The sequence below is a fragment of the Mustela erminea genome, chromosome 21, assembly GCF_009829155.1.
Source record: "Mustela erminea isolate mMusErm1 chromosome 21, mMusErm1.Pri, whole genome shotgun sequence".
NCBI classification, from domain to species: domain Eukaryota; kingdom Metazoa; phylum Chordata; class Mammalia; order Carnivora; family Mustelidae; genus Mustela; species Mustela erminea.
Window position 1 is genome coordinate 33,695,077 of NC_045634.1, and position 25,554 is coordinate 33,720,630.

The window sequence follows — 25,554 nt, forward strand, 5'->3', positions numbered from 1 at the left end:
GGGGATAGCCAAGGTAAAACCCACACAGTTTGTTTCCTTGGGGATCTCCTGGATTAGAGAAGACATTTCTCTGCAGCGTCAGAAGCTGGACTGACAGCTTCATTCAAATAATGTCAAGTTTGAAGGTCAAGAGAGAAAATCCAGACAGGTTTGCTGCATGGAGCTCACAGCCAGAGGATCTTTGCCTCTTACTTTTTGTAGCTGCTGCTTGGCTTTTACTTGTTCCCCTTTTTCTTGCAGCAAAATGGTGTCAGTTCAGCTCGACAGCCCCCAATCTTAACTTCGAAGGAGAGACACTCGACTTCACAGCGCCCATTCCTTTTCTTACACTGTACCTGTCTGTATATTCCTCCGTGGGCTAAGTGAAGAAAGCAGGGCTTCAGTTACCCAGTCACTGGTGACCAGAAAGCAACACAACATCACCCAGGCCAAATTCACAGCTCCTCATTACCAAATCTCCTGCAGACACAGAGTACACACCTAGAGATCAGAAAAAGCACATGCCACCTGAATAGCGGTGTGGGAGCTCAGATTCTCTGCTCCCACCAGATTCTCTGATGCAGTGTTCTTACTTGGTATTCAATTTCTTCTACCACAGTCATTTCTAGAATATATAGAAGTAGAGAACTTCTTCTTAGGAGGGAGGCAGTGTACTTTTTAATTCCAATAAACAGTCCTTTCCAATTTGTGATTTTTTTCACATCTCCAAATTAATAGTCTCAGATATATAACAAAAGGTAAAGACAATACTGTTGACACGGTAGGCAGGTCAATGATAGCCTACATGGACTGCTGTGTGGTTGTTGAGTTTCACAAATTTAAGTGCGAAGATAAAAGAAATGTGGTACTGGTCCACTTTGTAAACATATCAATGGGATAGGCAACAGGTTTTCCTTCAGAACAAAGACTAAGCTGAAAAGATCAAAAATTTTTTTAGAAGAATGATTGAAAAAAGTTTTTGGCAATATGTGTTCTCGGGACAAATAATAGAAAAAACAGGAATCAGTTTTCAAAAGGAAATGATTACTCTCAAAAGGAAATTATTCTCGGAAAGTACAGCTTTGGGGTGGGGGAGAAGAATACATATGGTTGTCATATATCTGAGAAACTGTTGTGCTGAAGAGACACTGTTCATGCCCCAGTTAGGACTCAGACCAATGGAAAGGAATCACATAACCTTAGATTTCTGCTCAAAGTAAGGGGAGTTTTTTAATAGCCCAAAGTTGAACTTGGGTCACTGAATAGGTCACTGAGCTTCATCAGGCAACTGGGCAATCGATTGATGTGTAATACCTATAAAGTGTTTAAATATCGGGGCAGGTACCAAGAATGAGAGTGATGATAAAAAACAATGACAAGCAAACAAAAATAACAGCAGACTTTCTCAGGGCACAAAGGATGTGCCTGGCTTTGTTTAAGCAGTACATAAGCAGAGGGATTGTTAAAATTTCCCCAATCAGTAATTTTCTTTTCAGATAATGGATAACACATGGAGACTCAGCAAAATGTATCAGTCCCTGGTCCTGTGTCTCTGCATGGCCTCATGGATAAGTTTGGACGAATGGAACAGGAATGGAATGATGTAGCTACTTCTATGCAATCTTTTTAATCATGCCCTTTAATCACTTTTCAGCCCTTTCTTTTAGAGCATCTTTAGAATCAGATAAAACAGTCACATGTTTAGGATGCAAAGTTAACCTTCTTCCCTAGTCTCAACATGTCTTGATGGAGAAGGACATTCTTTCTACCCACAATAGTCAACTTACTTGTCTTTGGACTTTTCCTTAAGAGAAAAATAAATTGTGGTTTTTTTTTTTTTTTCATTGACTCTCTTTTTAAGTGTCTTTGTTAAAATAAGTTTGACTTTAATTAATGCAGCAAGTGTCTTCATCTTTCAAACGATTTTATTATTATTACCATTTATAGGAAGGAAATTGAAGCACAAGAGTTGACAGAACTTAAAAGGATGGCAACTGAGATCCAACCTCACATGTTTTGGCATAATAGTCAGTGTTCATTACCTCTTGTATTGATCATTAAACTCACTTCCAGCTCTGAGATTTTCTGTGGTTATTGTGATCATGATGGTCCTAATCCGAGCCCACACTGTGCTTATTATTAGGATTCAAATGTGCCTGAGTGAGTTTGGGAACAGGAGTCCTTAGCAAATCAGAGACCTGATGAATGGGGATGGAGAAGATGGCTTAAAATGTGTTTCTCCACTGGAAACCATTGTCTGACCTCCGAGAAAAGAGACTGGGGCAGAAGCTAAGAAACTGATTTGATAAATGAGGCTTTGAAACACAAGGACTTTTGTTTGTGTCTGCTTTCAAAAGTGCATATGAATGCCACCTATCAGAAAGCCCCGCCTGATCCCACAGTTGGAACCAAGCTTCGATCTCCATGGCTTCTCTTTATAGTCTGCATCTTTTATGGTGTTTATGGGAACTGTTCTGTGCATCTTCCCATCTCTTCCATTCACTTATAAACACATTTGAAATGTATCAAATGCATATTTACTATTCTGGGCAACCTATTTTTTTAACCAATACAGAAATAAGAAAATCATAAACTTCAAGCAAATTAAGGGTAAAGACCATGCTCTGATTATATTTTTGACCTTCCACTTTACCTACTTTTGCTATCATGCCCAAACAATTTCTCATTAAGTGGTAGGAACACACTTCATATCTATTGGCTTGGTAGGCCTACTGAAGCCCGATTGTATAGAAATAAGTGTAGAAATTCAGGAACCATGAAGAAGTAAAGTGCTTCATGATACATGGGGAACCCCCATTAGAAACAGCTTCATAACAGAAAGAATGAAGCATAGTTGAGAAGGGATGAATATAAAAGTTTCCTAGGGGGACACGTGGATGTTTCCATTGGTTGGATATCTGACTCTAGGTTTTGGTTTGGGTCATAATCTCAGGCTCACAGGATGAAGCCCCACATTGGGCTCTGTGCTCTTTGGGGAGTCTGCTTGGGATTCTCTTTCTCTCTCCTTCTGCCCCTCCCCCAGCTCTTTCTCTCTAAAATAAATAAATAAATCTTTTAAAAAATTTTCTTAGGGATAAAGTGTTGGCTGTACTGAGCAAAAAGAGAACATCTCAAAGCCCTCAAAGATCGAAAAGCAAAGTAACCAAGTCGCTAGTTGTTTAAATGATAAAATTTTCCATAAGTATGGGAGAACTAGAAAGAAATTCTGAATAATCAAAGATTAGGAGATTTGGACCAACTAGTAAGACATACAAAAATAGACCAAGAACCTCTTATCATGAGTTTAGTCTCATTCAGGCTACAAAAGCTATAATTCTCTAAATTAACAAGTGTGTTTGGAATTTGCCTCTGAAACGTTCTCTCATTTTGAGCAATCACTTTGGCATATGCTGAAGCTGTGTTGAAGAATACAGAAGGAAAGAGATCTTAATGTAAAGAGAAGTCTAAACCCTAGGTAGAACATTTAGGGAAGTTAACCAGATACTCTTCTGGGTGGAGCTAGTCTGGCTCCGTGTGGTCCCATTGTTTTGGGTCTCAGCTCCAGAAAAGAGTTCCAGTAACTGCCCCGTCCTGGGACCATTTTAGAACACAGGGATGACTCATGCACTTTTCTAAAACCTGAGATTTCTTCTCAAAAGACAAATTGTCATCCTTACATCTATTAGGATTTCCCTCTTACCTGAGAAAATGTGAACAAGGAGAATGAGAGCAGCAGAAATTAAGGAAAAGATTCTCATGGCTCCAGACATCAGTGGAGAAAGGGCACAGTTGCCGGAATGCAGCACTCTTATAAAGGGAAGTTGATTCAAACAAGTGCTCTGGCTCTGAAAGGGCTGGAAGTCAACTTGGGGTTTAGTGCTCATTAAGAAGAAACTACTATTCATCCTCCACTGAGTAATGTGTGGGTTGCTGGATCAGATGTTATCCCAATGATGTTTACGGGGGAGTAGGGCAGACAACGTGTTCTCCTGATTGTATTCCTCGATTCTGTGTCTCTGCCTCCATGTCTGTTTTTCTCTGAAGCCCCATTTTGGGTACCTCCACTTCCAGAAGGTCTATAACTCCCATTCCTCTTCTTCTCTAAGATGATATGTGCAAGCTGGTCTCTTCTAAGACTCACTTGGCAGTTGTTAATGGGTGCCTGGTATAATGGCTTTTCGAAAATTAGAGTATATGAACATTTTTTACCTGTCCAATGTGACTACAAACAAGCTCCACAGAAGAAAATGACTCTCCTTCTTCCTTTTCCTTCCATTGATTACTTGTGATACTGCTTTGCAGTAGTAGATGTTCAAAATACACGGGTTCTTTGACTTATTAATTGATAATTGCCTAGTTAGAGGAACTTAGGAAACAATTGATATGGAAATTGTTATTAAATGCTCAAAGTTTTTATATTTGTAAGATATTAATATTAAGGATAATGGCATTATGACTAAAAGTGACCATATCTCATATGTTATGGGAATAGCTTTCATTCAAATATGGGTTGGGGAACTATTTATGTTTATTTATGTTACTAAGAAATTTGAATTTTATTCTAAAATCAAAGTGAAGTTATTGAAGGACTTTAAGTAGGGGGTTATTTGAAAGATTAAAACTCAAACAAGGAGTTCCATTTCAAATAAAGCAAAGTGAGCTCCTAACAGGTGGACCCTCCCACTGGTAATGAGTAAAACTTTGGAGAAAGAAATTACCTGAAGAATATGAAAGCTGAAACAAATAAAAGAATACTTTATTTTTCAAAGATTTTATTTATTTATTTAACAAAGATCACAAGTAGGCAGAGAGGTGAGCAGAGAAAGAGGGGGAAGCAAGCTCCCCGCTGAGCAGAGAGCCTGATGCGGGGCTTGGTCCCAGGACCCTGAGATCATGACCTGAGCTGAAAGCAGAGGTTTTAATCCACTGAGCTACCCAGGCTCCCCACAAGAATATTTTAGAAAAAAGTCAAAACTTGGAAAGATGAAACAGCACAGAGTATGTTCTCTCTGGTTGCAATGTGGCATGGAAACCTTAACTCAAAACAAACAAACAAAAATAGCTATTCTCTTTCTAAACTAAGAACACAAGGTCAGAGCCAAGGGAGACTGCACCTGTTGAAAAATGATGACCCAGAGAAGGGAGCTTAGGTTCTGCCATGACTTTAGCTAACCCTTGAGCCATGCTTGCACCTAGTTAAAATGACAAACACACAAACACCACTGAGATTTGAACTGCTACCCTACAGACAAGGTAATATTTGCAAGTTGAGTTTAATAAAGTCGCTTTCCTGTTAGAACAAAAACATCAGGGCACCTGGTTGACTCAGTCAGTTAAACATCTGCCTTCAGCTCAGGTCCTGCTCCTGAGGCCTTTGGATCAAGTCTCACATGGGGCTCCCTGCTCAGCAGGGAGTCTGCTTCTCTGACTCCCTCTGCTCCTTCCCTCTGCTTGTTCTCTCTCTCCCTCTCTCTCTCTTTCAAACAAATAAATAAAATCTCTCTCTTTTTAAAAAATTTTATCTATTTATTTTTCAGAGAGAGAGAGAGCGAGCGCACAGGAGAGAGCGAGCGCACAGGAAGACAGAGTGGCAGAGGGAGAAGCAGGCCCCCTGCAGAGCAAGGAGCCTGATGCGAGACTTGATCCCAGGACGAAGGCAGCTGCTTAACCAACTGAGCCACCCAGGTGTCCCTAAATAAAATCTCTTTTTTAAAAGATCTTTAAAAAAAGATTTTTAAAAAGGAGAGATATTATTTATTTATTTGACAGAAAGAAACACAGAGAGAAAGGGAACATAGCAGAGAGAGTGGGAGAGGGAGAAGCAAGCTTCCCGCTGAGCAAGGAGCCCGATGCGGGGCTCCATCCCAGGACCCTGGGATCATGACCTGAGCTGAAGGCAGATGCTTAATGACTGAACCACCCAGGTGCCCCTAAAATCTTTAAAAAAAAAAAAAAAACAACAACTCTTACAACATCAACATTCTTCTGAGAATGCAGCAACATCATGTTTCCTCTTCAACATTCAGAGTGGCCAGGACATCAATGGTGTTGAAGTAATCAGATAAGGACTTTAATATACCTATTTCAATCAATTTTAAACATGCAAGATCTCATTAAAGAACAGAAAATATAGGGGCACCTGGGTGGCTCAGTGAATTAAGCCTCTGCCTTCAGCTCAGGTCATGATCTCGGGGTTCTGGGATCGAGTCCCGCATCGGGCTATCTGCTCGGCAGGGAGTGTGCTTCCTCCTCCTCTCTCTCTCTCTCTCTGCTTGCCTCTCTTCCTACTTGTGATCTCTCTCTGTCAAATAAATAAAATCTTAAAAAAATGGGGGGGGGAGAAACCAAACCAAGAACTTTTAATGTCTAATGTTAGCACTTTGGGAAAATAATAATAATAATAAAAAAGAAAATATAAAGATACTTTGATACTAAAAAATATAATATCTGAAAAAAATTAACTGAATAGATTTGATAACCTAGAAAATGTGACAGGATCATGAGTCACTGAATCACTAAAAATTATGAGATCTGTAGATCAGAGAGAAAAAAGATTGAGAAATACAGGACTTTGAGGGCCTGATGGATAATATCAAATACAGGTAATTGAAGTCTCAGAATAAGGAGAGAAACATAATGGGGTAAAAGTAGTTCAAGGAAATAAAGGCTGAAAACTCCTAAATTTGGTGAAAGACAAATTGACCAAACCAGGAAGTCTGCAAATTGCAAAGGATATAAATACCATGCTTAGGCACATTATGGTCAAACTTCTGAAACCCAGAAAAGGGAGAAAATCGTGAAAGCATCCAGAGAAGAGTAACAGGGAAACAATGATTGAGTTATCATTGGCTTCTGCTCAGAAATAAAAGAGGTCAGGAGACCGTTGATGCATCTTGCAGCGCAGAAGGAAAACAGGCACAACACTGTGGGCTCCAAACTCCATCTGCAGGAAAAAGTCCTTTATAAAAGGGTAACAGGGTGATTGGCATTAAGGGGGGCAGGTGTGGTGACGCATACTGGGTGTTAATACGCAACTAATGAATCGGTGAACACTCCATCAAAAACCAATGATGTACTAGTACATATAGGCTGGTTGAACATAATAAAAGAAGAAAAAGGGAAGATAGACTAAACATTTTTTCAGGGCAAAGAAAATGAAAAGAATTTTTTCTCTAGCAGAGATTCCCTACAGGAATACTGTAAAAGGAAATTCTGTAAAAAACAAAAACAAAAACAAAAAACAAAAAAAACCCCAAAGGGAAATGCTGAAAGAAAATTTGATTTTCAAGAAGAATGAAACACATCAGAAATGATAAATACCAGAGTGAGTATTTAAAAAGTACCTTGTCTTTTAATGTATTTGAAATGTATGTGATGTCTTAATGCAAAAACTGTAACATTGCCTTATGGGTTATAATGTATGTGGTTGTGATACATACAGAAAATACAGTAAAAAGGACTATTATGAGAATGGGGAGAAATACATCTACTTATACTATTATAAGGCTTCCAAACTTTAAATAAGGTAGATTAATATCAACTCTAATTAGATAAAAAAGTTAAGGATGTCTATTGATATCCCCATTGAAGGCACTAATCATAATAAACACATTACAATCGTAGTTTTGACACAAATATCCCAATAATCTGAAGAAGACAAGAGATAGAGAACAAAGGAAAAACTCAAGGAGAACAAACACACCAGAAATAGTGAATTGATAGACCAACATCTAACTAATCTATCATTATTTATGTAAAAATATCAAGGGACTGAACATTCTCCTTAAAAGGTAGAGATAATCAGATAAATTAAGCAGGAAGACAAAAACATGTGTTATCTATAAAGGAACTAACTCTGCAAGCATTTTTTTTTCTTTTGAAGTAATTATAGACTCATAATAAGTTGCAACAATGGAACAGAGAGGTCTTGTGAACCCATTACCCAGCCTACTCCAAGGGGAACATTGCCCATAATTGTGAATTGTCAAAGCTAGGAAATAAATTGGCCGAGTAAAATCAGACCACAGATTAGAAGGAAAGCACTGTAAATATAAAGAGGCACAGAAAGATTGAAAGTAAATGAATGGAAAAACATAAACTATGAAAATATCAAAAGTAAGGAGGCTGCAGTGGCAATATTCATTTCAGATTAAAAAAAGAATATTATCAAATAGAAAGTGGGATGTTGGGTAACATGTTTACACATTAACTGATTGAATTAAAGGACGAAACAGGTCTATACTCAAAGTAGAAGATTTTGATTTCACTCTTCTCAGCAAAGTGTAGAACCAAAAGTAGTAAACACATTTGACTTACTTAAACACATTGACTGACTTGATATTTACAGTCAACATAGCATAAAGCAACAGCAAAATACACATACACATTTTTTCAAGTACATAAAATACATTCATCCAAATGGATCACACGCTAGGCCATAAAACATTTATATTTTTGTGGAATTTTTGATTTCTCCCTTCAGTGTGTCAGGTCTCTCTTTTCATGTATTTTGTGGTTCTGGTGAGGTTTATACACACTTAACACGGTCACGTCTACTTGAGGGGTTGATGCGCCCATCACTGTACAATGTTCTCTTGTCTCTAGCTCTGTGTTCTCTCACTCTGCTTTTGACCTCTTCATTTCCTGGAATCTAAAGTGTGTCTCTGGCACACAGCATATAGTTGGAGCTTTTTAAAAAAAAAAACTCCAGTCTGCGAGGCTCTAATGGGAATGTTAAATCCATTTGTGCTTAATGCCATAATTGATGAGGTAGGATTTACATCTGCCATTTGCTATTTGTTTTCTTATTTATTTATCTAGAAAGACAGAGTTTGGGGTGGGGAGAGAGGCAGAGAGGGAGAGAGAGAATCCCAAGCAAGCTCCACATCAAGCGTGGAGCCCGATGTGGGGCTCGATCTCATGACCCTGAGATCATGACCGGAGCTGAAATCAAGAGTCAGATGCTGAACCATCTAAGCCACCTAGCTGCCCCCTGCTGTTTGTTTTCTAAATGTTCTTTCTTTCCCTCCCACTCCTGCCTTACTGTCTTCTTTTGTGTTAAATAGATGTTTTTTTGAGGAACCATTTGAATTCCTTTGTCATTTATGGTGCTATGTATGTTTGAGTTCTATTATAAATGACTTGGGGGGTTGCAGTCCGTTTTAAACAATCTAGTTTGGATTAATACTAACTCCATTCCAATGGTGAACAAAACGTCACACCATATAGCTTGGTTTTTCTCCTCTTTCTTTTCTGCTGTTAGGAAGAAGTTAGAGTTTTGAAGTACAAGAGACATTCTGGCTGGCCTTGAAGGAGAAAGCTGCCGGTTTATGGAAAGAGCCACAGGGCAGGGAATGCAGGGCAGCCCTGGACAGCCCCCAGCTCCCAGCCTGCAGGGACACAGCTGCCCACCACAGGCCTACAATGGCCAGTGACAGAACTTTTCTGACAGGCCTGGGGGGGGTGGGGGGGGTTGGAACAAGGGGATCTCTTGCCTCAGATTAGATCAAAGTCCCAGATGACCCCATGCCGCTAGTCCCAGGGTAGGGGAAACCCTGAGTTGGGGTCCAGCTCCACCATGCCTAGACTTGGGACCGACAGAAGTGTGAGAGAATGTATGGCGTTTTAAGCAGTTAATTTTGTGGTACTTTGTGACACAGTGACAGAAACAAGTGCAAGAGTATTCCAAGGTAGAGCTCCCTTTTGGGAACACAGTGGTATGTTCTTTTGAGACTCCTGTGTGGCCCACAGCATTGCACAATTTCCTAAATGGTTGATGTTCTTTCCGGACCGTCTTAGAACTCTCCCTCTGCCTCTCACCTCCCAGGGCTGTATCCTAAAACCACTTACGGCTGAGTCCCTTTGTTTCAGCAGGCCACAGTATTTGGAAATTTTCCCTGTAGGATGGTTTCAGCCCAGTGACCTTGGGTAGCATTCTCTTGGTCTGTGGGAGTCATGCCTCTTTTGCTCTGCCTAATACGGTAAGCAGAGGCACTCCGAGGCTGGCCTTTCCGTCCTGCCACTGTGAAAGGCTGCAGCCACAAGCTCTTCGCCGCCATATATTTTCAGGTGTGAGCACCACAGGGCAGTGTGTTTGGTTTTCCAAGTACCTCTTGAAATGAAGCCCATTTCATAAGGACTGATGTGAAAGGGTTATTTTCCTCACCTGTCCCCCTTGAGAGCCGGGGTCAGGTCCCAATCATAGCACACCAACCCGTTCTCCAAAGAAATCTGTCCCCTGCCTTCTCTTGCTTTCTCTTATTTTCTCAAGGCACAGGAACAAGACTAAGTGTTTCAGAGCACATCCTGTGGTCAAACTTCTTTGCTGTTCCTGCCTCTGGGGTCCAGTACTTCAGTGGGAATGTGGGAGAAAATGATACTCAAGGTTTTGTCCTCTGCCATTTGGTACTTCAGCCCAAATGGATCAGTCTTGCTCTACAGGTTCTGCCGTTCCCTTTCAGTTCTGGGGAGGGAGTTCTGAAACAGAACCCCAGATGAAGAAGGGATAATACACAGTTAGCATAGTCAGACCAGAGCCACAGTTTCAAAATGATGGAGGACAAGTCATGCTACACAGGAGCAGTATGTAGACTAGAACGGAGATACTTCAGGGAAAAACCAGCCGTATCAGTGTCCTTTCCTTCTGATCATTTCCCTCTGACCCTTCCACCATGTAGAAGAGTTTCCCTTCAGAACACCCAGTGGACTGATATCAGAGATCTCCATGAGTTACTGTGGAAAGAAACAAACCGTTCATCTGAAGAGGCCACGGGCAGCCACTTGCACCCTGAAAGTGCTGAATTAATAAGAAATTTGTATGAGTTTAGACTTTATTATTTTATAGGGAGGATTGAGGGTCTCGGGAAGAAGGGGTGTGGATGAAAATTTCCTAAAAAGAAGCCAACTGAAGAAGAGAGGAGAGAGCAAGAGAAAGAGAGGAAGGGTAATTCGTGAGTCGGCGATCATCTGTGGGATTCTGTACAAGGCTACGAGGAAGGGAATATCAGGGTGTAGCCACTGGTCCACCTCTCTGCATGACTCTGAGACATGCGCTTGAATCCTTCCATAAAGGAGACATCAGTTGGATTCCAGGGTGTTTTCAATTTGGGAAATCACAGAATGGGGTGTTTGGAATGAGCAGTAAGTATTTGGTCTCATGGTCCTCTGTAAACCCTCAACAGCACTCTCACTGTGGAGAACTGAGCAGGAGTACCCCACCCCCCCGCAGGTGATAACTGCAGATTCTTTTGTTGTTCCACTGCCCACTTCTCTGAGTTAATCCCTGTGAAAATGAGGGAAACACTCTCCGGTTGGCAAAGGGGATGACTCAGATCCCTTTTGGAAGGTAACTGATCCCATCTAAATCAGTCTGACAGTAGAGCGGATGGAAAAGCCCAATCAGTCAGGCTCCAGGCATGAAAACAGCTCCCACACAGGGTGGTTTGATAGAGATGATTTAACGTGGAGAGGACGTGATAAAGTGTTGGAAGAGCTGGGCATGCAAAGGGGAGCAATGGGGCAGCCCCAGGGTTAGCCCTAGCTGGAAGCCCCCACTGCCCAGTGGCTGGGGGGAAAGCAGGAGACCATGGTGTGACCCAGAAGCTAGGACTGGTTACAGGGGCTGTGTCTGCAGCAGCAGGACAGAGGGAGAAGCCAGGACCCAGAAGCAGGGACTTTGTTATTGGAGATGGAGCTACTGCCGGAGCAGAGGGTAGGGGAGAGAAGCTGGGGCTCTGCCTTCTTCCCATCCATCCTCCCACCACACGCTGACATTGATAGAAGCCAGCTGGACGCCACCAGGCGTGGAGAATGTAGTGCAGAGAGTAGTGCCAGTTACACAGAGCAGAGCAGGGAAGGACAGGGAGTGTGTCTGAGCGTGAAACAAGAAATGATACAACGCTAACTCAGATGTGAAGCTAAATAACGTCAACCTGCCATGTGAAAACTGAGGGATCAGATTGGAAGAGCTGCTCATAGGATGAATAATTTTGACCTTTATTGTGTGAAGCTACAAATTTTATTTCATAAGGTAGAAGTTATACAGTCAACCATTCCTGCCCAGACCATGTTGAGCATTTTAAATTAATCTCTGACATTTTCACTTACTGGCAAGAAGAGAAGTACAAAGTTGGTGCCATGGACATTAACTGAGTAGGTACAAGTTGCTTAAAAAATACACCATAAGTACTAGAATCAATGACTGACAGTGTGTTGGATAGTATATGGATAATTTCTTGTATGCTATAGAACTGTAATTCTATTAACACAGATGCAGATCCCATTTCTGTTTATCTTTTTGGTTAAAATTATTACATATAGATGGGAACAAAAGAACATGATAGGGGTGATCACACCTTTTCTTGGCTCGCAGGCTATGACCTTCAAGAAATGAAAGTTTCTCTGACAGTCAAATACAAATGGAAATAGTATTCTTCAAATACAAGTGGAGATAGTAAAATCATAAGGTGACCTTGAGCCATATGAAGGAAGTGTAGGGGAAAGATTTGAAAGCTATAAGGGAGTCTACCATTACCTAGTTGTCGTATCTGAGTAGGCTACTAGCTACACACTCAGATCTTGATTTTTTAAGGATTATCTTAAAATACAAGCAAAGAAACAAAACAAAGGGAGAGAGACATGAGAATGATTCTGAGGCTCACTCACAGTGTGATGTGGGTAAGGCTCACAACTTCTCTTGTCTTCCCTTGAATACCAAGTCCCCTTGGAAGGCCAGAAGAGTGCTGACCTGCTTCAGTTGATCTTCGGTCGGCAACAGAAGAAGTTCATCCTGCATTGTCCAATAACCTTCTCGTCCTCGGTACACATCCTCCTGCATGTTCCCCGGCCCAGCCAGCACCGCTCACAAGGAGCAAACTCACCTGGGCTGACAAAGAACAGCTGAGACATCTTTCCAGGGACTCCCCAGAAGTGGGGAGAAAGTCAAAAGCCATCAAAAAAACGTGAGGGTTTGTATGACTTTAAAGAGTGTTTCTAAAGAACCAGCCCTGATTTTCCAAAGAGCTCTGCTTTATTTGGGTTGGAGGGGGGCAAGAGTTAACGTTGAGGCAAGAGATAGGCACCATCTCTGTTCTCCATGCCTTGCATGGGTCAAAAGTACTGTAGAACCATAAAAATACATTCCCGATACTTCTGCGAAGATTACAGGTTGAAGGTGGAAAGGCCACCTTGTGGTTTAGAAAGGTCCTCAAAGGTAGAGGTAAAGTTAGATAAAGGTAGAGGTAAAATCAGTGCTGGTTTGAGTCTGGTAATGGTGGTGTGTCCTCAGTAAACTGCCTGGTCTTAACTTTCTCATTTGTCATATCAATATTCTAGAAATACTTGTCTACACTGTAAATTTCTCTAGTGGTCAAATGGAGTAGTTTATGTGAGAACATTCTGCCAAACACTATGTCTTCCATTAGCTACCTTTGTTGTTGTTAACTTTAAACAGAAGGTTTTTTATAGGACTGACCACAAAAAATTTTCCAGGGTAAATTTCATGGACCAGGTAGGTAGGGCCTTTGCCAGCCAAGAATCTGTTTGCTGATCTGGTTCTCCAGGGGCAACATTTGTGTTGTGACCCCTTATTCTCTTTCTGATTAACCACCCTCTTCTCAAGAGCCTCAGAACTACGTGGAAGCTTACAGGTTGGTCTCCTCCTGCAACCATTCACTGAGCTCCTTGACAGCCCATTTGCCCATCCGCAGTGACTATTTCAGCCCTTATGCTCCCTGTCTCACCATCTGCTCCTCCCTCTCACATCATTGCTCAGTAATGAGCCCAGAGTTGGTCCCTTCCTTGGATGCATTCCATACCCATGATGCTGGATCTCCTGAAGTTGCCCACCTAACTTCTGAACACTAACCCGGACATCTTTGTGTTCATGCTGATTGCTGTTTGCATTGTGCGGAAGCTTGCTGGGGCAGTGGGGGCAGCCGTGGCTGCCAGCTGCTTCTGTGAAGTCACCATTAGAGGTAGTCTTTGCTCTGGTAAGCCCAGGTCCTCATCACCTGCCTCTTGTGCTTGATGTCATGCACTCATCACATGTTGTGTTAAGAGTCATGATCCTGAAACAAAGTCCCTGATGACTTGTATTCCAACCTGCTTTGATGAGAGGTGAGGACAGATGCAAGATAACATTCTACTGAAGATGCCTTTCTGCTAGCAGCATTTTATACCAAACTGCCTGATAACATTTATAAAAAAGAACCAATGCTTACTACCCACCCATGCCCCATGACAGTCTAGCCCTACAGTACAATTCAGTGGCTCTGAGGCATTTCTGCTCAATCAGCATATGCAGCCTTGGAACCAGATAGGATATGAATTATGTTGTAATTCTAATCTGACCTACTCTTGTGCATGCCAGGGATTATCTCTAGATGCCCATTTGCTGCTGAATTAGAACACGCATTCTCCCACCCATCACCCTGAGGACCCTCTCTGGATGCGTTTTTATTCAGGGTTTCTATGCAATGGACAGGGTGATTCTTTGTGATGGAATCTGCTCTTTGCAGGCCGTGGATGGTCTGATAGTTCAGTGCTACAGTTTTGTTGAGAATTTTGTATGCCACCTCTGCTTAAAGGTATTGGTGGGGGACGCCTGGGTGGCTCAGTCATTGGGTGTCTGCCTTCGGCTTGGATCATGATCTCAGCGTGCTGGGATCGGGTCCCGCATTGGGCTCCCTGCTCAGTAGGGAGCCTGCTTCTCCCTCTGCCCTCCCCCCTGCTTGTGTGCATTCTCTCTCTCTCTCTCAAATAAATAAATAAATAAAATCTTTATTAAAAAAGAGTATTGGTGGGCACTGTTCTACCTGAGTGAGACTCAGAGAATTAAAACTTTGTGACCCTGGCATCCTGAGTTGGAAGCCTAGCTTACCACTTACCATCATGTCACCTAGGCAAAATGATTGAATGTCGCCTCTATGTCTCAGCTTCCCCATCTTCTATAAGGTGGCGGTTACAATAGTACCCACGTCATAGGGATGTTTGGAGATTAAATGACATAATTTAAGGTTAACAGACTGTCTGGCACATAGTCAGTGCTCAATGACTAGTAATCACCTGAAGTTTTGTTTTTTTTCTCGCTCGACAATTCTGTCTAAACACTTTTAAATTCTGTTTGCAATTACCCAGGGGTATTTCTTTCAGTTCTGTTTATAATATGCTTTCTTCCTGCAGGAGATGAGTGCACAAACAGAGATTGGGGGTTCTCCACTCTTCACAGCTCTTCTGTGATGGTGACGAGATTTCACTTTATTTGATCCTTCCTAGATTAGTACCTTAGTTTGGAACACATTTTGCTGGGTTTGGGAGCAGAGCCTATAGGAGACAGATGAGGATGTTCTCTAAGTAGTCAGTGCTCATTGGCTGGTACAAGCGTATCCTCTAATCTTGCTTTTATGAACACCATGAGCTAACGACACTAGCCACCAGGTCCAAATCCCTATGGCCAAAATTCCTTTGCAGTAACAGAGATTTCTCTGTTAAGGCTCCAAGTAAGAGAAGACAGACACAAACATCTGGGATTTCAGGCAACTCTATTCTCACTATCATTTCCATCACTCCTTGTCACCGGAAGGAGGGAGCTGACAGCCAGAGGACCTAAAAGTAGAAATTATGCACAAGGGATTCAACTTACCTCCTGGAAGTGGCTCAGAATACTCCAGTCCTGCCTGGCACTCTAAATTCAAAACAACACATTTTGGATATTAAAATCAGTGCAGGGAATAATGTTGTATAAAACAGTATTTCCAGCTCCACACATCTGCTGTCAAAGGACAGTTAGAGAGACCGTATCTTTGCGCTACTTCTGAAGATCAGCCCTCCCAGTAACTAGTAAGAAGTTTTAAAAAGGCGGGGGAGGGTGGTGGTTTGCTTAGAAAATGCCGCTGCAGAGTCAAGAAGATCCCATGAGATGCTCAGAGGGGAGCCGACCCTTCCTCTCAATTTTATGATGGTCTATGGAAGAGCCTTAGGCTTTATGATCTGCGCCCTTCACCATCCCATCCTTTGGCCATTACCTGATAGAAACTGAACCAAAATGAAAAAGGCAAAGACAAAAGAAGACATCTTTCTCCTTAGGGTCATCTCTGAGGGATGGCTCTTCAGAGCAGAGGTTTGGGGCCTCTCTGAGAACACAGGAGGCTCACTTATATTTGCAAGTAATGGGGAATGCTCGTGGTCAGTGAAGTGAATCAATAAAGAAAGCACATTTATATGCTCCATTTCCCAGGATCAAGGACGGATATGATGGACAATAACCCTTGTTCTTCATAAAGACTTGTATTCTGGGAGCTCCAGACAGGGTAGTGCAGGGAACTCGAGGTCAGGGGCTGGAAAACCAGGGGCCACCTCAATCCTCCTGACCCAGAAAGTAGGAGCCTGCTACTCCCTTTCTCTCTCAGAATTTGCCCTTCTCTTCCATTGAATAAGGAACCACTACAGTTGCTGAGACACAACGAGTTCTTCAGCCAGCCTCTCAGGATTGGTGTCAAGCTCTGGTGATTATGGGGATGTGTTTGGAACACAGGGAAGGCTTGAAAGGAGGCCTGGTGCCCTCTAAGAGCCCAACAAGCAGGCTCTGTTCCTTCCCAGGATCTCATTTGTACTACCTGTCAATGTCCCCAGTAGCAAGGGGATGGGTGTCATTTCGCCAAGTGAGCTTTGAATCCCTGATCCTGTAACAATGTCGCCTAGCAGCCGAAGGCATAATTACTATATCCTTTTCACTCATCAAGAACATGGGCATCAAAATCAACACTTATATCACCAAATAAGTTCTGTCCTATTGCTTGTGCTTACGGAAGGCTCTGTTCTTCACTTTGGGAAGGCAATAGGAACACTGAACCAGGCAGACTACAGTCAGGTCGGTTTAGCATGTACGTGACCCGGGCAGGTTGCTTACTTGGTTAAACCTGTTTCTAAGTCTTAATATGGGGATGTAATAAAGATACATCATAGGATATTTAAATGGACTCACTGAACTGAGCATCAAGGGGCTATCAGATCCCAGGCTTGGACTGAGTCCAGATGTACCTAGCAATGGGATGGAGGTGTCTCAGGGCTAACAGTGCCATGGTGTAGGCAGGGAATCTTGGCAGGAGGAGGCCTCTCCCCAGCCCCCAATTCAATACCAATTGCCTCCGGGCACAGACACTGAGATATCCTTGGAGAGCTGGTCACCATGGGTGACCATGGGTAGGAGTGGAAAACTCATGGAGGAAACACACCTGGCTTGACTCTCTCTTCAGTAAGGCATGGAGGTCCTGCAGCAGGTGCCTTGGGAGGGCAACCCAGCAGACGCTGGACCATACAGAGATATGCAGTGTCAATGAGCAGATCCCCGGGCACCAGTGAGGGTCCTGCAAGTACCCTTGTGCCTGAGGAACTGTGATATTAAATAGCAAAGAAAAATATCTATGACAATAAAGAATATGTGGTATATATATATACAATGGAATACTATGCAGCCATCAAAAGAAATGATGTCTTGCCATTTGTGATGACATGGATAGAACTAGAGCGTATTATGCTTAGCAAAATAAATCAATCAGAGAAATATAACTATCATATGATCTCCCTGATATGAGGAAGTGGAGATGCAACATGGGTGGTTTGGTGGGTAGGAAAAGAATAAATGAAACAAGATGGTATTGGGAGGGAGACAAACCATAAGAGACTCTTAATCTTACAAAACAAACTGAGGATTGCTGTGGGGAGGAGGGTCGGAAGAGGGTGGTGGGGTTATGGACATTGGGGAGGGTATGTGCTGTGAGAAAGGTGGTACTATGGTGAGTGCTGTGAAGTGTGTAAACCTGGCGATTCACAGACCTGTACCCCTGAGGCTAATAATATATTATATGTTCACAAAAAATATATATAAAAGTAAAAAGAAAATCATAAGAGAAAAAAAATCTATGACAGAGAAACTAAGTGCTCTAATGGCACCTTTTTCCTGTTTCCTGAACATGGCGTCTTATATTTTTATGATGTGCTTGGGCCAGCATGTTATATAGCTGGTCCTGACCTGAAGTGAATGTCTAAATAAGAAGACTCTTGCAGTTCTCAAATTAAAGGGTTGGTCCTTGTCATAGGGATCTCAAGACCTCTTTGCTACATCAGTGGGCCAGTGAGGTGGTCCCTCTGTATAGTGGTCCCTATGGTGATCACTTCTATAGCTCAAAGCGCCCTGCTCCAAGCTCAAATTCTTCCATACCTGAGTGCTTCAGGTATGGTGCAACTAAACATTTGTTTAGCCATTTAAAGCCCGCCTGCTTTGTGTGCCCCCCCCCAAAGTGCCCAACACCTGCTAACATAGACAAGACAAAGGCCATAGCATTAAGACTCCAAATTGTCAGTGCCCCCCTGAGAGCTGTGATCCCAAGACTCCCCACCTTGCTGCTGAGACGTATCATCTAGACATGTGAGCCTTTCTCTGGTGCCCCTCTCCTCTGGGAGTTCCCTTCCCCTTTCAGGGGATGCATCATGCTGCCATCCCTGGCAGGGCGTTCCCCCATGCAACCCTGTCCAGGTGCCACCTGATGCCACCTCTCTTCCTTGAGCAGCCCCCACACCCTGGAACTCATCACACTCCAGACCTTAGAATTCACCCACTCTGAGATGTCTGTCCTCTCCACAGTGAGGTGTGAACAGGCTGGCTCTTAGCCCTTAGGAGAGGGCGTTGGCTCTTTGGAGTGCTCAGACAAGATTGCATATGCCATGGCTGAACAGCTGTGTCCTCCTGACATTCATGTGGAAACCTTATCCCCGCAGTGATGGGATTTGGAGGTGAGCCTTTGGAATATGATTAGGTTAAGAGCCCTCATGAATGGGATTATTGCCTAATAAAAGGAATGCCAGAGAGCTCCCTGTCTCCATCCTCCAAGGGAGGACACAGCGAGAAGTCATCTGTAGCTCAGAAGAGGGTCCTCACCAGCACCTGGTCATGCTGGCGCTCAGTCTTATATCTCCAGCCTCCAGAACTATGAGAAATGAATATTTGTTGTTTATAAACCACTGCATCTGTGGTATTTTGTGATGGCAGCTCAAAGGGACTGAGACATCATCTGAGTTTAGAGGACAAGCCATGTGAAATCCTACCACCACATGGAGTTCTCATCACCTTAGTAACGTTCGATTGTGTCAAAGGGTCCAACTAGGATTCCCTTAAGTTTGGAACCTTCACTTCCTGATGAAACAGACCAGCCTTAAGAAGCAGAGATAAATGACCTAATGGGGTAATAAAGAAGACCGATGAGGCTGTGGGTGTCACTTTAAGATGTTTGGAAGTTTGTCTTTTCTTATGGATTTAAATTATTTTAATTGAAAAAATAAAATAATTTTAATTGTGGGTTGGAAGGGAATAGAGAAAAGCTAGAAATGTGTCCCTTTCCTCAGAGTTATTTATGTATTCGATCATTTGCTGAGATCAGTGCGGCACAAGGCAGGACATGGACGGTTTGTCCAGATCTCACACAAAAACCGTGTTTTCAATAACACAACAAGCATCTGTTGCTTTTCTAGAGTTTACGATTATTTTAACAATGCTTCTAAGGTATTTCAACTTTGAGTAGCAATAATAATGCGGAGTGATCATGAGGGAGGCTCATCTCCCCAATGTTGCATTAAAGAGAGGTATTCCACCAGAGGGAAGAATTAAAGTGGATAATTCAGGACATTCTCTCCACCTACTTAGTTGATTTACTGCAGATTAGGGAAAAAAAGAGGTAATAAAATTAGTGGGAGTCTGTGACATTCAGAGTATATAGCTATTTTATATATATATATACACACACACACACATATATAGTCATAATCAAATATCGCATAAGCTCAGAACTGTCTGGGGAGCTGTTTGAGGATAAAATAAGATAATGTGTGAAACACTAAGTGTGTAGCACTTATTTTTAAGATTTATTTATTTATCTGAGAGAGAATGAGGGAGAGAGAGATGGGGGGTAGAGGGAGAGGAAAGAGAAAGAATCATAAGCAAGCTCCCCACTGAGTGCAGGGCCTGACACAGGGCTGGAGCCTGGGACCCTGAGATCATGGCCTGAGCCAAAATCAAGAACCACTCAACCAGCTCAACTAAAAAATAATAATAATAATAATAATAAAAACACAACCTTCAGTAGAACAACTTGCCAAATGTACACAGCTCCTGCATATCAGAGCTGGAATTCAGACCCCACTGACTGCGTTATGATGTCATAGACTTACTCTCCTTTTACATATGAGTGAACCAAAGCTATGAAGGAGCATAGGCAGGACTAGAAACCCAAACTGCCAGGTAGCAGACCTTTGGTTCCCACTGGTGCCTCTATCTATCTGTCCTTGGTCACCAATGCACCCTCTGCTCTGTTTTTGCTTCTTCCTCATTGTCCTTCTTGGGAACTTTCCAGAATCAGAAAAACAATGAGCCGCAGACTGCCACCCACTGAGATGTGTGGGCTCTCCTCAGGGGAGCATGGACAGGCCCTCGTTTCTGACATGCCTCGTCGATCAAGATGTTTTTTGGTTTAGAGAAACATATAAATGTGGGTGTTTTGCTGTTTTGAAAATTTTTATCATGGACACTGTGCTGATCTTTCAAGATCCTGCGAGTCATGAGGACGTTCCTCTTTGTCTTTGCTCTTCTCTTCCTTCTGGCCCCAGGTAAAATCAATGTCTTTGCAGGAAAGGTTATAGAGGTGGTGGCCTAGAGACAGGGTCTGCTCAGTGAGCACCTGCTGTGCTCAGCCCGGTGAACCTGCCAGCGAACGTTTGCTACAGGAGGTGCTCTCCCCTAACGCCTTTTCTATAAATCTCTTTCGTTTTTCATCATTGTCTAGGATGGGCTATCACAGGGTTGAAGAAAGAAAGATATGCCAGGAAAGATGCCCTTTGGTCCCCAGGGCCAAGCTCATTAACAAAAACAAAAACTGGGGGAAAAATATAAAAACAAGTATAGGGGTCAGTGGATCTTAAAAAAACAAAAAAAAATTGTGGGGCACCTGGGTGGCTCAGTGGGTTAAAGCCTCTGCTTTCAGCTCAGGTCAGCAAGGAGCCCGCTTCCCCCTCTCTCTCTGCCTGCCTCTCTGCCTACTTGTGATCTCTGTCTGTCAAATAAGTAAATAAAATCTTTAAAAAAAATAATTGTGATAGAGATGGGACAGGTAAGGAAAAGAGCCAGAAAAAGGAGTACTGGACAAGGAAAGGAATGGAGGTCCATCCGACACTGCGGTCGTGCCAGGCATGGCCCAGGTCAGACAGTACCCTGAAACTGTCACCCCTTCACCACACTCCATGAGACTGGGTCCTGTGAAAGCTGAAAGCTGCCTCAGACCAAAGTGCAAGGGCTTTTCCAATGCCAAGTCCGTTAAGGAAACTCTGTGCTATTTTTTTTTTTTAAGTAGGCCAATGCTGGGCTTGAACTCAGGACCCTGAGATCCAGACCTGAGGTGAGATCAAGAGTCAATTGCTTGACTGACTGAACCACTAGGCACCCCAGCTCTGTCCTCCTTCTAATGTAGTGATGTTCAGAGCAACTCCTGCAGCCTGGAAGGCCTGTTTTACATATATTTTTCAGATACGGAAACTGGGCCTCAGCTGGGCGAGGCCGCCTCACGGAGTCCTACAGATAAGTGGGAATGAAGTCAGGACCTGAGAGTCCGCATCAGGTCTCTCATCACACTCTTCTGCTCGTAGGAGCCATCAATGGCTCCCGTCAGATTAAAGTCCAAGACCAGACTCATCCCAGTTTCCAGAGAGCCGAAGAAAGGGCTTTTTTAGAACCTACAATGAGTCCAAGTTGGTGCCACATGCCACTGATGTCCCGTTAGGAGGCTTGGAATTCTCACACTTGCTGCATATGTGGCTGGTCTTTTTTGCAATAAGACTGTGTGAGTAGATTCTGTGCCAGATATACAGGGATCCAAGACCTACGGTGATCTGTTCACTCCACTGGCCTCGAGGTACACATTGGACAGTGACCAAGACCCCCTTTTAGACCAGTCAGACTTCTTATATACTTAGTCAACATAATATGGGAACATGTAATATGAAATTATCTAATAAAATCAAATGAAGCTGACCTCTTACTGTGTCAAATGCACACACACAGAGTTCCCCTGACCTCTAGATGGGTGCCCGTGATGATCCACTGGAAGGTTTGTACACACAGGTGCTCCCTCCCTTCACGGAGGCTTTCTGGTTTTGGACCAATGCTGTCAATTGGATGTAGTACAAGAGTGAGGTTCAGCAGCTCCAGCCTGGGATGACCTTACAACACTAGGAGGGCAGCTAGGGGCCCCTGCAGTGGGAGACACAGTTCTCTGAGCTTTGAAACATTGGAGTACGTGTACTTATGAATTCAGTGCTGATGCTGGTACCGCTCCACCCGGTTTTAGTTTTACACATACAGGGATCAGCCACCTCTGTATGTTGGCCTCAGTTTCAATTTGTGGACATCTGACGCTGTCCTTACATATCATTATGCATGTATGTACGTACATGCCTTAGGTTAAACTCTAAAGTATTATTTCTGATAAGATGCGCGTCTCTCTTTCACCTGAAGTGGGCTTGTCTTATGATTGCTGCTGCTAGAGTGCTATGGCCAGCGCTGGTATTCTGTGCAGGATAGACACGAGGAGTCTTGGAGAGCCGCTCCCAGCATCCGCCCTTGCCTGCTCTTGAATACATTTTGCAAAATGTGGAAAAGAAATTGGATTGAGCCATTCTAAGCAATCTTTTTCCTGCCACCCACAACAGTGAATGTTCCCATTTCTTTACATTTATCCTTGTTGACTCTGGTCTTGCACCATCTCCGCAGCCTCAGACCTGCCCTGCTCTCACCAGGGAGCACTTTGACAGTGAGCTGGGGAGTTACTCACCCTGGAGGGGTTTACAGGAACAAGGTGATCATGACCCCAATAGTTTCTGGTAAAAGAACAAAAGCTTCTGCTTCTCAAAGCCCCCATACAGCCTAACCCCAAATGCCAGAACACGAATCTGTTCTTCCTGGTCTTTAAACCACCTATGACAAAAAAAAAACAGAAAAATCAAAGAGAAAATAGTTCCCTACTATCTCATCTACTGGCAATGGGAGACACTATGTCAGCTTGTAAAGAAGTCTTTACTAACTGGTTACTTGACCATACCTGGTAACTGGACATATCTGAGTAGAGAATTAATCCAGGTGGCCCTTTCCTTTATATAGCCAGGAATTCATTTTTTGATGAGAAATGCTTCAAGTTTCGTGGGAGATGTGTGAATTCTTGTCTGAAAAATGAAGAACTTGTTGCTCTCTGCCAGAAGTCTCTGAAATGCTGCCTGACACGCCAGCCATGCTTGAAGAGTAAAGATGATTAAACCTGAAGACTCTGGCTTTCCAGAGCCACAAAAATGACCTAGTTTTGTCTTCTCTTCAGTGAGGGGACATCTCAATAAAAATAAATGATTGTCTTCTATCAACCTGTCAATTGTTTCACTTAGAACAGGGAACTGTGACTAGCTAACTTTGGTGGTGCCTGCCTACCGGCTTCTTTTCCTATAATTTTTTGGTAAAGGGATTTTCCCCAAACCATCTGATATTTCTTTTTAAAGGGGTCTGGTAAAAACTCTTAGCCAACAAACCTCTAGCTTTCCCTACAGTGTCAGCGCCAACCACTTGTTGAGATAAGTGGATGGTGAGAAAGGGACATATATTTGTATGGGTATTTATATTAATGACAGGTAGATAGCAGGTAGATTTACTTATTGAGGACTCTCATGTGTCACACACACACCTAAATTAATTAATTAATTAAATTTAATTTGATTAATTAAGTTAATGGTCTTGACCCCATGGCTTTAATTGGAGACAGTTAAATACTCCCTATAGATTCATCCCTTATCCGTAAGTCTGGGATCAAATTTACTGATGGGCAGAGGGACTATAGGTAGCTATAGTAGTTCTGATGACCTGGGTCCTGGTCCCAGATTGACTGTCTATGATTTGTCAAATTACTCCCTGACTCTAAGCATTCATATTACCTGCTTCAATTAAGAATTCCTGGTCATGTTCCCAAGGCCTAAGATCCAGCCCTGGTTCCCTGCTGGATCAGAAATCTTGCCTTATTTCCCTCTTGATTCTTCAAGGTCAATGTATTTAATCCTGTTGGAATCAACAATCTTTTTAAAAATTGTTTATTGTGTTATGTTAATCACCATAGAGTATGTTATTAGGTTTCAATGTAGTGTTCCAAGATTCATTGTTAACAATCCTTTTAAATGACCCTTTTCTGTTTTGAAGTATTTATAGAGTCATGTACAGGTGTAAAACTTAATATAGATACATCTCTACCTTTTAATGCAGTTTTCCCAATAGCACAACCAGAGAATAATAGGACCACCACATACTCACATGATACAAAGCAAATGCATCACCACAAAGACCCCCGCCATGTTGTCCATTCAGAGCCACACCCTCTTCCCTCCGGCCTCCACCTCCACCTTAACTCCTGGTAGGGCTGATCTGTCTCCCGCTTTACAACTTGTCCCTTCAGGAATGGGATCCCTTCAAATAAATGGAATCATGCAGAGGTAGCTTCTGGGGACTGGCTTTTTTACTCGCTGTAGTTCTCTGGAGATTCTGCAAGGTTGCGTATCTCAGGGCGTCTTCCTCTTTGTGGTTGTGTGGTGGCCACAGTATGGGGGTAGCACAGTTTAACCATTCGCCTGTCGGAGGACAGCTGGCTCTTTCCCAGGTTGGTGCTATTACACATAAAGTTGCTGTCAACATCTATGTCTTTGAGTTTTTTAAAAAAACTTTATTTATTTATTAGAGAGAGAGAGCGAGAGAGCAAACAAGGAACAAGCACGGGGAGAGGCAGAGGCAGAGGGAGAAACAGACTCTGCTCAATCAGAGCCTAAGGCACATGTTTAACTCACTGAGCCACCCAGGTGCCCCAACATTAACGTCTGTAGGTTCTTCTTCCTTTCTCTGAGATACGTGTCCTGACATGCACTGCCAGGTCCTATGGTTGCGAGTTTCGTTTTTAGGAGAGAACTCCAACGGGCTTCTTGAGCAGCTGCACTCTTTCAAGCTCCCACCAGGAGTGTAAGCGTGGCCTGGCTTGTTCTCACTGTGGCCGACATCCGCTGCAAAGAATTGTCACTTTTTTTTTTTTTTTAATTTTTGCGATTCAGGTAAGTGTGTATCAACAGCTTGCGTGTGATTTTTAATGTGAATTTCTCTAAAATCTAATGATGTCTCCCACCGTATACTGTGCTAGGTTTTGTACCTGTAGCAGCTGAAACCAAATTCCCAAACCTCTGCAAAGCCCCCCATCCCGGTGCAGCCTGGACCCCTGTCCCCAGAGTTCTCTTGAGACCCCGCCCTGAACCTGAACCTGGCACCTGCTGAGTGCAGGAGGCACCTGTCTGTAGAACCATCTCAAACACAGCTCTCGGCAGGGGGGCTCTTTGGATCCCCGTCTGGTCTCCCTTCACCAGGACCATGTGTCCAGCATCTCCTGGTCTTGCTGTGAAATGCTGCCTGCTGGGCTTGTGAGGAGGCTGTAGCTCTGACGGCTACTGTGAGCTGCAGAGATCACT

The 25,554-nt window shown here is 43.0% G+C and overlaps 3 protein-coding genes across 3 annotated transcripts; 1 reads left to right on the top strand and 2 right to left on the bottom strand.

Annotated features, from left to right (window-relative positions):
- Positions 1 to 215: 215 nt before the first annotated feature.
- LOC116581707 (beta-defensin 107A-like) lies at positions 216 to 3,749 on the bottom strand. The gene is made up of 2 exons (XM_032328914.1): positions 3,680 to 3,749; positions 216 to 358 (listed from the first exon to the last, which is right to left on the bottom strand). Exons 1-2 carry the CDS (start codon positions 3,747 to 3,749, stop codon positions 216 to 218), a joined length of 213 nt encoding a protein of 70 aa, XP_032184805.1.
- Positions 3,750 to 12,729: 8,980 nt separating this feature from the next.
- On the bottom strand, positions 12,730 to 16,068 carry LOC116581708 (beta-defensin 105A-like). The gene is made up of 3 exons (XM_032328915.1): positions 16,002 to 16,068; positions 15,620 to 15,661; positions 12,730 to 12,857 (listed from the first exon to the last, which is right to left on the bottom strand). The coding sequence occupies exons 1-3, from the start codon at positions 16,066 to 16,068 to the stop codon at positions 12,730 to 12,732; spliced, it is 237 nt and encodes a 78-aa protein (XP_032184806.1).
- Positions 16,069 to 20,585: 4,517 nt separating this feature from the next.
- LOC116581630 (beta-defensin 15-like) lies at positions 20,586 to 23,328 on the top strand. The gene is made up of 2 exons (XM_032328796.1): positions 20,586 to 20,634; positions 23,177 to 23,328. The coding sequence occupies exons 1-2, from the start codon at positions 20,586 to 20,588 to the stop codon at positions 23,326 to 23,328; spliced, it is 201 nt and encodes a 66-aa protein (XP_032184687.1).
- Positions 23,329 to 25,554: the final 2,226 nt, after the last annotated feature.

Coding starts and splice junctions, on each gene's coding strand:
- LOC116581707 (XM_032328914.1), bottom strand. CDS start 3,749: ATGTCTGGAGCCATGAGAATCTTTTCCTTAATTTCTGCTGCTCTCATT. Junction 359..3,679: donor CCTTGTTCACATTTTCTCAG/GTAAGAGGGAAA, acceptor TTCTTCACTTAG/CCCACGGAGGAATATACAGA.
- LOC116581708 (XM_032328915.1), bottom strand. CDS start 16,068: ATGACCCTAAGGAGAAAGATGTCTTCTTTTGTCTTTGCCTTTTTCATT. Junction 15,662..16,001: donor TTTGGTTCAGTTTCTATCAG/GTAATGGCCAAA, acceptor TTTTGAATTTAG/AGTGCCAGGCAGGACTGGAG. Junction 12,858..15,619: donor TTCTGAGCCACTTCCAGGAG/GTAAGTTGAATC, acceptor TTGTCAGCCCAG/GTGAGTTTGCTCCTTGTGAG.
- LOC116581630 (XM_032328796.1), top strand. CDS start 20,586: ATGAGGACGTTCCTCTTTGTCTTTGCTCTTCTCTTCCTTCTGGCCCCA. Junction 20,635..23,176: donor TCTCTTCCTTCTGGCCCCAG/GTAAAATCAATG, acceptor TCCTTTATATAG/CCAGGAATTCATTTTTTGAT.